The following is a 13090-nucleotide window of genomic DNA, read 5'->3' as shown; positions in this document are numbered from 1 at the left end:
TTTAATTACAAAGTGTGTTGGTGTGTTCCTCTGGATTGGGACTCTCTGTTCTTTCTGGACTGGGATTTTTTCATCTCCCTAGTTAGGGACATTTTCAGCTATTATGTTTAAATATGTTCTCTGTCACCTTTTTTCTCTCTTCTTCTTCTGGGACCCCTCTAATGTGAATGTTAATATGCTTGATGTTGTCCCAGAAGTCTCTTTAACAGTCTTCATTTCTTTCCATTCTTTTTTTCTGCTAAGCATCAGTGATTTCCACTACTCTGTCCTCCAGCCCACTGATCTGTTCCTCTGTACCATTTAGTCTACTGCTGATTCCCCCTAGTGTATTTTTCATTTCAGTTATTGTATTCTTCATCTTGTTTAGTGGTTCTTTATATTTTCCAACTCTTTGTTAAAAACTTCTAATTTCTCACTCTGTCCATCCATTCTTCTCCCAAGTTTTTTGGGATCATCACCCTGAATTCGTTGTTGGGTAGTTGTCTATCTCTACTTCACTTAGCTCTTCTTCTGGGTTGTATCTTATTCCTTCATTTGGACCATTTTCCTCTGTCAATTCATTTTGTCTAACTTAATGTTTATATTTCTATGTATCTGGGAGGTTGGTTCCATTTCCCAACCTTGGAGAAGAGGCCTTTTGCAAGAGACTTCCTATGAATCCCAGCAGTACACTGCTCTCGTCATCAGAGCTATATCCTCTAGGAGTGCCCCTATATGTGTTGTGCGGGTCCTTCTATTTTGGTAAGCTGATGGCTATGGGTGGCCAAACAACCCAGTCTGGTTGTTTGCCAGGACCTTCCTGTGTGGAGGCTGCGGGCCTCCACTGGTTGGCAGGGTTGGGTCACAAGGTGGCTGGCTGTAGAACCCTGGGGAGCCCTGGGGTTAGTTCTGTATCACTGGTGGATGGAGTCAGGTCTAGAAGATCGTGAGGCTGGGGCCAGCCCACCAATGGGTGAAGCCAGATCCACGGAACAGTGCCAGCCCAAAGGCAGGCAGTGACAGGTTCTGGGGTCTGGCTGCAGGGCTGAGGGCTTCCAGAGATGGCAATGGACTGCTGGTGGGTGGGTCTGGTTCGAAGCTAGAGCAAGCTTATTGGTGGGTGGAGTCAGTGATTCTGGGGCTGGTGCCTGCCCACTGGTGGGTGGATCTGGATCTCTGGCTGCAGGGCCCTGGGGGTCCTGGGTCTACTGCCTGCACATTGGTGTGTGGTGCCAGGTCCTAGACCCTCTGGTGTGCAGGTATGTGTCCAGGGGTGGCTTTTGGCTCAGAAAGTCTTAAAGCAGTCTCTCTTCTGATGGGTTGGGCTGTGTCACTGCCCAGTTAGTTGCTTGGCCTGAGGCTTCCCAGTACTGGTGCCTACAGGTTGGTTGTTGTTGGTGGGGTGGATTCCAAAATGGTGCTGCAGCACCAGTGGTAGAATGAACTCTCAAGAATGGCTACTGTCAGTGTCTATGTCCCTAGGGAGACTCTTCAAGATTAGCAGGTAGGTTTGACCCCAAATCCTTTAAATTACTGCCTCTATGCTGGGACCTGAAGCATGTGAGATGTTGTGTGTGCCCTTGGAGAGTGAAGCCTCTATTTCGCAGAGCCCTCTGGAACTCCTAAAAGCAAGCCCCACTGGCCTTCAAAGTCAAATGTTCTGGGGACTCATCTTCTTGTTGCAGAACCTCCAGGCTGGGCAGACTGATGTGGGGCTCAGACCCCTTATTTGCTGGGAAGAATCTCTGCAACTGTAATTATTCTCCCATTCATGAGTTGCCCAAGCCAGGGAACTGACTATACTGTGACTCTGCCCCTACTACCTGCCTTGCTGTGGTCCCTTTTTTATATCCTTAGTTCTAGAAGACCTTTCTTGGTAGGTTCCAGTCTTTTACATCAATGGTTGTTCGGTAAATAATTGTAATTTTGCTATGTCCATGAGCTAAGGTGAGCTCAGGGTTATTACTCTACCATTTTCAATGACAGTTGTTTTAAAAAAGATTCTGTTGACTGTCTCTTTCCCTTATTTTTCTGTTAAGCTCTCTGCCTCCTTTGGTATCACACCAATCGAGAAGAAGTGTGCCAAACACTGTTATGCCAACACAAGGGGCAACAGTGTGAACTATAAACTATATAATAGAACTAACGGTGTCTACTTCACATGAGATATTGAAAATGTGTCTGATATTTTAAACATATAGAGGGAATTAGTAACCAATGAAATAACTACATGCTAAATCCCTCTTTTAATCCCATTCATAAAATAGCCTTTCTGCATTTGCAAATACAAAGCAACTATACTTCTAGCCTGAAAAAGAAAGTGAGTAGAACAGCATTTGAAATGTTTCCATCAAGCATGTTCCAAGCTCACTGTATCATTCCATTTTTATGGATCATTTTTTTAATTGAATGGATTCTAAAATTAAAAATATGCAGCTAATTCTCCATTGATAGCAACTGCTAGAATTCCAGTAATTATAGGAGGGAATCTGTGAAGACGTTTTATCCTGTAATAATAGCATATAGGTACTGTAGTCACTAAAGATCCAAAGTTAAATAAACTTCAGAGAAGATAAAAAACAGGAAATAGACATGAAATATTCTTCTTCTTACCAAGACGACTCTTGGGTTGTGTCTTGAATTCACTCTTCATAATACTTCTTCCAACAATATTTGGGAAGCGTTCTGTGTCACTCTCTATAGAAATAAACAGTTTCAAAATACTTCTGTAAGCTAAGTATTAACATGTGTATGTTTGTAGAATGTGTGTATCCTTTAATTAGATCTTTTTATTATAGAAGAAGAATTATAATGAAATGTCTGGACTGCAGACATAATACCTTAGAATTGGAAGAGCCATTAGCAGTTGTTTAAACCTCATTATATTGAGGCTTAGAAATGCTTAGTGATTTGACCAAGACCATATATCCAGGCAATGACAAAACTGACTCATAAACTGAGGCCTCATAGTTCCTTAACTAGGACTTTTCCCATAAAATACAAAGTCTTTCACAAATTTAAGTCATCCTTGAGAGTTTTTCTTAATAAATATAACTCTCTTGTGTATATTAAAAACACATTCATATGGGAGGGATGTACCTGGTGAGGTGGGACAAAACACTTTTTCATTTTTGTATTTGATTACTACATTCATTTCAACTCCTTTCCTCGAAGCAGTTTCTGTCTTTCAGATTTTATTTAGTGTTTAATTATAAATTTACCATTAATAAATATAAAATAATTAATTTTGTTGTTAAAAGGCATGATTCTTTTTTGTATTTTATTTTTAAACATCTTTACTGGAGTATAATTGCTTTACAATGTTGTGTTAGTTTCTGCTTCATAACAAAGTGAATCAGCTATACATATACATATATCTCCATATTTCCTCCCTCTTGGTCTCCCTCCCACCCTCCCTATCCCACCCCTCTAGGTGGTCACAAAGCACCAAGCTGATCTCCCTGTGCTATGCAGCTGCTTCCCACTAGCAATCTATTTTACATTTGGTAGTATATAAAAGGCCATGCCACTCTCTCACTTTGTCCCAGAATTGAACGGATGTAAATGAAAGCACTTTGTTGCTGTGTCTAAGGTTGTTATTCAAAACTGACAAGGACTCCTATTACTAAGCAACATGGAAGCAAAAATTAATTGAAAGAACCTAACCAAAAATATTCTGAAAATTAAAGACATGGAAAAATGGCTTATCGTAATACACCAAATTTAACTGCTTGGTTCCAACAATTTCATTTTTACACCACGCAGCTTTTCCCCAGTTAAAAGCTGTTGGAGCAAGTAATATTTATTTGATTCATTTACAACACTATTTTTTTTTTACAGGAATAAAAGCAAGAATATAATAAAATAAAGCATTCAAAAGCAAAGTTTCAGAAATCTTGCCTTAAATTTCAGTGAAAACACAAATTTTGGTGCTTATATCTGAGGATTCAGTTACTTTCCAATGCTAGCTTTCAGCATCAATTCTGTAAAAAGTTCAAAACGACAGTATTTCTTGCAACAAAGAGAAATGTATCGAACCCTGTTACTCCAGGACTAAAGCAGTAATCTGCGAATAATGAAACTCAGCTAGAGAACTCCACTCTAGTAGAGATATAAATTTACATACCAACTTAATTATGTAGAGGAAATTGGTAATCAGTGATATAACTGTTATGTTCCTCTTCTTATGCCACTCATCAACTAGCTCTTTTGCTTTTTCAATTTCAAAGCAATATTCCTTTCTAAGCCAGCAAGAAAGTGAGTAGAATCACAGTTATAAATACTTAAACCAAGCATATTCTAAGGTCATTAGAGCATTGGATTATATGGATTACTTTCCAAATGGATGAGATTACAACTGAAAAATATCCAGCTAAATTTCCATTGACAGTAAATACTAGAGTTTAACTAATTATAAGAGGAAATTCATGAAGATTACTGCCCATTAATACTAACATACAGTTACTGTTATCATTAATGATTCATAGTTAATTAAGTCCCAGAGAAGACATAAACCATAAATTATTAGACTTGGAAAATTCTTGTTCTTACTAGGGTGACTCTGATGATGTGTCTTGATTTCACCAACTGCTTTTTCTCTTCCAACAGTATCTCTCATGCGTTGTATATCAGTCTCTATGGATAGAAAACAAATTTCAAAACACATTGTAAGGTAACCATTAACACACATGTATGTGTGTCTTTGTGTCTGTGTGTAGTACTAACTTAATTAGTACTTGTATTACAGAAAAGAAATAATATAATGTCTGCACTGCACAATCATAAAACATTAGAATTTGAAGGGCTCTTAGCAATCATATAAGCCTCATGATATTGAAGCTTAGAGATGTTTTGTGATTTGATTGAGAACACACACCAAGATAATGCAAAACTGAGTACAAGCTGATGCCCCATAATTCCTTAACCAGTGCTTTTCATACACAATGCACTGTCCCATACAAACTTCAATCATCTTGGGGAGTTCGTGTAAATGATATAACTGCCCAGTTTACACTAAGAGGACACTCATACTGTTAAGGATATACCTATGAGTGGAACGTGGCATTTTTTCCCCACTGGTCAAGAGACAAACCATGGTCCCACATTACGGAAAGTTACTACCAGGTAGAAATTCTTTGACTCTCTCAAGAATGTTTAATGCCATTTTTAAGGCTATGTAAATCAAGCAGACATCAAAGATGTAGAAGAGTAACAAGATATTCTGTAGTCTAAGAAAAACTGCCTATCAGGTCCTCTTACTATGTACACCTTGTAACTGGGGAGGGGGAAATGGGTAAATCTGAGGCAGTACCAGCATTGGGACTGCATCCCATCCCATCTGAGTTTTTATGTGATTTGGACATTTGGCGGGATTTAGAAAGTACTAACTAGGTCAAAGGAGAGAAATAACATTCATGTATTTTGTTTTAATACATGAAAGTTTAAAGAAAAATTCATATTGAAAGAGGGGTTAAGTAGGATTGCTGACTTGAGTCAAATTATGTGTCCAGTGTTTTATGAATGAAAGGTAGTTACAGAAGAGCATGCACCAGAGGTTGGAAACCTATCCTGAACCTGACACCATAAGGTGGATCTTACTTTGTTGTAATGGCTGAGACCAGAAGTAAGTGTTAAAGAGCCAATTGAGTAGATATAATTGAGGCTCTCTGGTTTTTCTCCAACTGGTATAGGTTAAGAATGACAGGCCCAGTTGAAAGAAGCATGTAAAGATGCTTATATAAGCAAGGAAGCATTAAGAAGAGCATTTGATAGCAGATAGCAGATAGAATTAAGGACGAGGGAAAAGGGAGTATGTGCTAGAGAAATCTGAAATCTAGTAAGAATCACAATTTCCCTCCTCACAATACCCTCCCACTGCTTAAATTATTTTTTAAGCCTACTCTTCCTGAAGTTCCTAGTATATGATCCACACTTTACTGTTTCTTTGCATGTCTCATATTTTTGGGGGGTTTATACAGGGCGTTCTAGACAATATCTTGTAAGAAATCTGGATACTGAATTCCTCTCCCCTTTGGAGGCTTGCTGTTGCTGTTTGCCTGATTATTTATTTAGTGACTTGGCTGGAATATATTCTATTGTAGAGAAGTCTCCTTCTCTGCAGTGTGAATCTTCTAATGTTGCTCCTCTGGGGGCACAGACTTGGGCATGCAAACAGTCACCTTTGGATGACACTTGTTTTTCCTGTTGACGGTCTCTTTCCTTTTTCTGTTAAGCTCTCTGCCTCCTTTAATATCACACCAAAGATCAAGAAGCAGTGTGTCAAACACTATAACACCAAGACAAGTGGCAGTAGTGTAAACTACGGACTACATAACAAAATTTAACATCTCTACTTCACCTGAGATACTGAAAATGTGCCTGGTATTTCAATTATATAGAGGGAATTAGTAAGCAATGAAATCTCTCTTTTAATCCCATTCCTAAACCAGCCTTTCTGCTTTTGCAAATACAAAGCAACCATTTTTCTAGTCTGAAAAGGAAAGTGAGTAGAGCAGCATTTGAAATGCTTCCATCAAGCATATTCTAAGCTTACTACAGCATTGAATTTTTATGGATAAGTTTTAAATGAATGGGTTCTAAAACTTACACTATGTAGCTAATTTTCCATTGTTAGTAACTGCTAGAGTTCCAATAATAATAGGAGAGAATTAGTGAAAACGTTTCATCCTATAGTAATAGCATATAGGTACTATAGTCATTTAGACCCAAACTTAAATAAACTCGAGAAGATAAATAAAGCAGAAATAGACTTGAAATATTCTTGTTCTTACCAGGATGACTCTTGGATTGTGTCTTGATTCCACCCTTTATTATACCTCTTCCAATAGCATCTGGGAAGCGCTCTGTATCAGTGTCTATAGAAATAAAGTTTCAAAACACTTTTGTAAGGTATATATTAACATGTGTTTTTGTGTGTGAGTTTATGTGTGTATAGTACTCCTTTAATTAGCATTTTAAAATTATAGGACAACAATTATAATGAAATGCCTGGACTGTAGGCTCACAGGACCTTAGAGTTGGAAGGGCCGTTAGCAATCATACAAGCCTCATTATATTGAGGCCTAGAAATGGTTAGTGATTTGACCAAGGCTACAAATCTAGGTAACAACAAAACTGATCCATAAACTGATACCTGATAATTCTTTAACTAGGGTTTTATCCATAAAATACAAAGTCTTTTGCAAATTTAAGTCATCCTAGAGAGTTTATTTTAATAAATATAACTTTCTTCTCTACATTAAAAGCATATTCATATCGTAAAGATATACCTGGTGAGGCCAGACATGACATTTTTTTCCCATGTTAAATTGCAAACAATGGGCATCACAGTCACAGAATTTTACTGTGAGGCAGAAATTCTTTGACTTGTCCAGGAACACTTTAATTCCCTTTTTTTAAGGTTATGCAACTGTTTGTCAAGTAGGCATCATTGATGGAAAAGAAAAACAAGTAATTTGTGGACAGAGATAAAGCACCCTCTCAGGTTCTCTTAGCGTGTAGACCTTTTCTCCCCTGTGCAGGAGGAAATGGGTAATTTGCAGGAATGTGAGCACTGATATTGTACCCCTTTCCATCTGAGTCTTTACATGGTTTTTACTTTTTGTTGGATTCAGAAATGATGATATAGGTCCAATATCAGAAAAAAATTTATTTAAAAGAATTTTATATTGCAAAAGGAATAATGAGAATTGGTGACTCTGGGTCACCTGTTGCGTAAAGTTTTGTGTGGGCAAAAATTGGTTCTAACACAGCATGTAAGTGAAGTTGGAACCTGTCATATCCAGAATTTATAGATCGGAAGTCTTCCTTTGGAGAAATGGCTGAGCCCATGAATACTTCAAACATGCTCTATCACTGAGGCAACACAAATTTATCACCACTGCAATCTAAACAGAGGTAAAGACCATATGGGGCGTCACTACTAAAATCAAAGACACGTTGGATTGGGCAGAACAAGTTTTTAGTAATTAAGTTACAGCATTTGTGAAAGTAATGTCTGCTATAGCAACACATAACTGGAGAACATCAGCAGACAAACTTTAGCCCTCTGGTCTTTCTCCAACAGATCTAATTAGAAGAACTGATTCATTTGATCTGAGAAAGCAAAGGATCCTTAGGTGAGCAGGGAAGCAGTGAGAACAGCCCTTGAGGGCAGACTGAATTAAAAACTAGGAGCATAATAAATGATATGGGGTGGAGAAACCTAATCTATTAAGAGCCACAATTTTCCTCCTTCACAACATTTCTTATTGCTTTTAAGTCTTTTAAAAAATCCTACCCTGCTTGGAGTTCGCTGAACTATTTTTAAAAAAACATGTAACATGCTATACAATTGACCCATTTTAAACATCCATTCTATGCTTATCAGTATATTCATAGAACTGTGTAACAATCACCATAGTCAATTTTAGAATCTACTTCTACTTATACTAAACAGATTAAATTCCAGGAAGATTTAGAAATGTTATTTTCATATTCTACATATATAGTTCTCTTTATAACTTAATTCTTATAATTTTTTCCCATTTTTATATATGAAACATATAAACATAAATTCATTTATTACAATTGTTTTTTAAATTATTTATTTACATAACTTTGTGCTACACAGAGAAACTGAGAGAAGACAAAGCATGTATATATAGTGTTTATTATTTTAACCATTTTATTTATAATATCTGGTTTTCTTTTCTGTCATTATTTAAAATGATATTTTCTGCTCTTTAATGCCTCTGCTGTCCATGCTATATTTCCATACTTTAAATTTGCTGATTCTTTCTTCTGACAGTGTTAAAATACTGAACACCCCCTACTGGATTTAAAAAAATTCAGTTATTGTACTTTCAATCCTGGATTTACATGTGTTCCTTTTCAAAATAATGTATTTCTCTTTGTATATATTCCCTATTTGATGAAACACTATCAGACCTTCCTTTCCTTCTAAATAATGTTTACATTTAGTTCTTTGAACATATTTATAATAACTGCTTTTTAGTCTAGTTTAGTTTTAGTTTTGTCCAATATCTAGGATTCTCACAGGCAGTTTTTTGTTGCATGTCTTTTTCCTTGTTATGTGTCACATTTTACTGTTTCTTTACATGACCCATAATTTTATGCTGAAAACTGAATATTTTAGATATATAATATAGCATCTCTGCATACTGACTTCTTCCTCTTACAGGGCATATTATTATTGTTTTCTTGTTTATATATTTAGTTATTTGGCTAAAATATTTTACTGAAGTCATTTCCCTTAGCAGTTTGAAAGCATAACTGTTGCTCCCCAAGGGAAAAAGCCTTGGATAATAGTGGTTTTAGGAGTGTTGTCTTTGTCTCTTTCCATTACATCTCTGTTAAATTGTCTGCCTCTTTTGGTGTCACAGCAGAAGTCAAGGGCAGTGTGCCTATCACTGTTACAAGAGTAAAGGCTGTAGTACAATCTCTGAACTACGTAACACAACTAATGACTCTACCACAGATGAGTTAGGATAATATACCTGATATTTCCATCGAATAGAGAGAAACGGTAACCAATGAATTAACTATCTGTTAAATTCCCCTTGTTGTTATCACATTGATCCGGAAACCTTTCTCCTTTTCCTTCTATCTAAGCCAGTAATAGAAAAAGATTAGAACAGAACTGAACATACTTGCATCAAGTATATTCTAAGGCCACTATAGCATTTAATTTTATGGTTTAATTTTTAAATGGCTCATTTCTAAAAATCAAAATGTCTAGCTAACTTTTAAAGTTCTAGTAAATACCACAGTACAATTAATTATGAGGGTAATCACGAAGACTTTACCTATATAATAATAATATACAAGTACTCTTATCATTAAAAAATTCATACATAAACTCCAAAGAAGGTAAATAAACCATAAAGATTAGACTTGGAAGGATTAGACTTACCAGGGACACTCTTTGGTTGTATCTTCATTTCTGCCATTAATATACGTCTTCCAACAGTATCTTTCAAGGGTTCTAGATCAATTTCTATAGAAATAAACAGATATCAAAACACTTTGTAAAGTAACCCTAACACATGAGTGTGTGTGTGTCTGTGTGTTCATGTGCAGTACTATCTTTTATATATATATATATATATATATATATATATATATATATATATATACACACACACACACAACGGCTGTGTTGGGTCTTCGTTGCTGCACGTGGACTTTCTCCAGTTGTGGCAAGTAGGGGCTACTCTTCATTGCAGTGCACAGCCTTCTCATTGTGGTGGCTTCTCTTGTTGTGGAGCATGGGCTCTAGTTGTGCAGGCTTCAGTAGTTGTGGCACATGGGCTCAGCAGTTGTGGCTCATGGGCTTAGTTGCTCTGTGGCACGTGGGATCTTCCTGAACCAGGGCTCAAACCCGTGTCCCCTGCACTGGCAGGTGGATTCTCAACCACTGCGCCACCAAGAAAGCCCCATGTGCGGTACTATCATAATTAGCCTTGTTATTAATAAATATGCATTATAATGGATTATATGGGTTGAAGAATCATTAAACCTTAGAATTGGAATGGCCGTTAGCAATCATTAAGCCTCCATATATTGAGGCTTAGAGATGTTAATGACTTGACCAAGATTGTGTATCCAGATAATGACAAACTTGATGTACAACCTTCCAACTTATAATTCTTTAACCAGTGCTTTTTCCATACAATGCTATCTCTTATGCTAAATTAAAATATCTGGGAGAGTTATAATAATATAACTCTTAAGTGTACATTAAACTCATAATCATACTGTAGGGATATATACCCAGTAATGTGGAATATAACAGTTTTTTCCTCAGATTATGTTGCAAACTAGGGTCGCCATGGAAATTTACCACAGAGCAGAAATACTTGGACTCATCCAGGAATATTTTAATGCCCTTTTTATGTTACTTAAGCATAAACAAAGTAGGCATCAGTGATGGAAAAGAATAACAGAATGTTTTATAGATTGAAAAAACGTGCTCTCCCAAGTCCTTTCAGCATGTAGACCTTGTTGCTTGGGAGGAAGAAATGGTTAAATTTGTAGAAGTACCTGGATTGAGATTGGATCTCTTACCATTTGAGTTCCTATGTCATTTAAAATTTTTGCTTGATTTAATAACTGCAATTAGGTCCAATTACAAGAAAAATACATGAACATTATTAGAGGAGAGTTTATACTGAAAAGGAATAATTAGAAATGATCAACTATTGGGTCTAAAATTTTGTGGTGAATTTCTAGCAGAACATGTACCTGAAGTTAGAAACCTGTCATGACTAAGATACCCAGATGGAAGTCTTTTTTCAGAGAAATGGATGAGTCAGTAAGTATTAAAGGTTGTGCAATCTGTGTAGAGGTGGTTACCTGCTGCAGCACCATTACCAAAATGAAACAGGTGTGTCAGATTAGGCAGAACAACTTTTCAATACTTAAGTAGCAACATTTTGTGAAAGTAATAAGATCTACAGCAAAACAAAACTGGGGAATATTAGCAGTTAATATTTTAGCTTCTCTAGTTCTTTCTGCAACTGGTATATGTAAGAAGGACTTGCTCATTTGAATTAAGGAAGCAAAGAATATTTAAATAAGCAAGAGGCAATGAAAACAGCATCTGAGGGAAGGTTAGGTTAAGTACTAGCAATTAAAAAGTATGTGCTGGAGAAATGTATTATCTAGTAAAAGTCAGTTTTCTCCCTTATCATACCCTCCCACTTTTGAAATCCTTTTTTATCCTATTCTTGGCATTCATTGAGCTAGTTTTAAAACATATATAACATATTATACAATTTGCCCATTTAAAGTGTTCATTTCAATGTTTTTAAAGATATATTCACAGAGTTGTATGACCATCACCACAGTCAATTTTAAAAGAGACTAGGCAATGTTCTTACCACAAAAAAGAAATGATAATTATCTGACATGATGGAGGCATTAGCTAACACTAGGGTGGTCATCATGTTGCAATATACAAATGTATCAAATCAACACCTTGTAAATGTTAAATACACAATGTTATAGGTCAATTTTTTCACAATGAAAAAAGAATCTACATCAGAATTATACTAAGTAAATTCCAGGAATTCCAGTGAGGTATAGAAATGCTACCCTCATATACCATTATTCCCTCCTCCACATTTTTGCACTGCTATTATATGTATTATAAATATAATAACCTATAAGCTATAAATATAAAGTCATTTTTAAAACTTAACATTATTTATATTTAATTATTGTTTAATTATTGCTTTATTTCTTTACATATATGTATTCATACTACCTTTTATAATTACAGAATTACTTTTACCCAGTCTCTTTTTTAGGGGATTCAAATTTTCAGCCTGAAGAATTTCCTTTGTAGTTGTCATAAAGTGAATCTGCTAGCAATGAATTTTCTCAATTTTTTATTTGTTTTAAAATCTCTTTACTTCACCTTTATTTTTGAGAGATAATTTCGCTGGATATAAGATTTTGGGTTGACAGTTATTTTTCTTTTGCATTTTGAATAGGCCATCCTATTGCCTTGTGCTCTCCATAGTTTCTGATGAAAAGTCAGTCATAAATCTTATTGGAGTTCCCAATAAGGAGTAGAAATAACAGTTTTCCAGTGTGTGCATGTATCAGTTTATACTACTACCAGCAGTTTCTGAAAGTTCTGTAATAGTTGCTCTACATTATCATGACTTGATTCTGTCATTCTTTCTGATTTAGGCTCAATGATGGTATGTCATAGTATCTTCATGATTTTAACTCCAATTTTCTAGATTACTAATAGGGCTATAATTTTCAAATGTTTATTAGTCATTTAGATATCTTCTTTGGTGAAGTACATGTTTAAGATTTTGACCACTTTTCTATTGGGTTTTCAATTTATTTCTATGCTAGAAATTCTTTAAATATCTGGTTGAAAGCTTTCTGTTGGATGTTTGTGCTGCAAACCTACTCTGTCATTTGCTTTTTTTTTTCTCTTAACGGTTGAAATGATTTATTTTTAATGTTTTCTTTACAGCATTGGGACTGGCTAGCTAAAACTCAGTTTATAAGGGAACATACTGATCAATCATGGCCCTGAAAATTAAGTACTGAAACTATTTTAACAAAC

At 35.8% G+C, this 13090-nt stretch overlaps 1 protein-coding gene across 3 annotated transcripts in view; it reads right to left on the bottom strand.

Moving 5' to 3' along the window:
• CCDC7 (coiled-coil domain containing 7) overlaps positions 1–13090 on the bottom strand; it is a 328048-nt gene that overhangs the window by 101498 nt on the left and 213460 nt on the right. For all 3 annotated transcript variants that reach the window (XM_060293096.1, XM_060293098.2, XM_060293097.2), the window contains exons 32-35: positions 9914–9997; positions 6771–6854; positions 4531–4614; positions 2593–2676 (exon numbers count right to left, since the gene is read on the bottom strand). In XM_060293096.1, coding sequence (XP_060149079.1) covers positions 2593–2676; positions 4531–4614; positions 6771–6854; positions 9914–9997 — 336 coding nt within the window. The remainder of the gene's footprint in view (positions 1–2592; positions 2677–4530; positions 4615–6770; positions 6855–9913; positions 9998–13090) is intronic.

The sequence above is a fragment of the Globicephala melas genome, chromosome 2 (genome assembly GCF_963455315.2).
Source record: "Globicephala melas chromosome 2, mGloMel1.2, whole genome shotgun sequence".
NCBI lineage: Eukaryota > Metazoa > Chordata > Mammalia > Artiodactyla > Delphinidae > Globicephala > Globicephala melas.
Note: the sequence above shows the minus strand (reverse complement) of the source record. Positions and strands in the feature narration are given on the sequence as shown.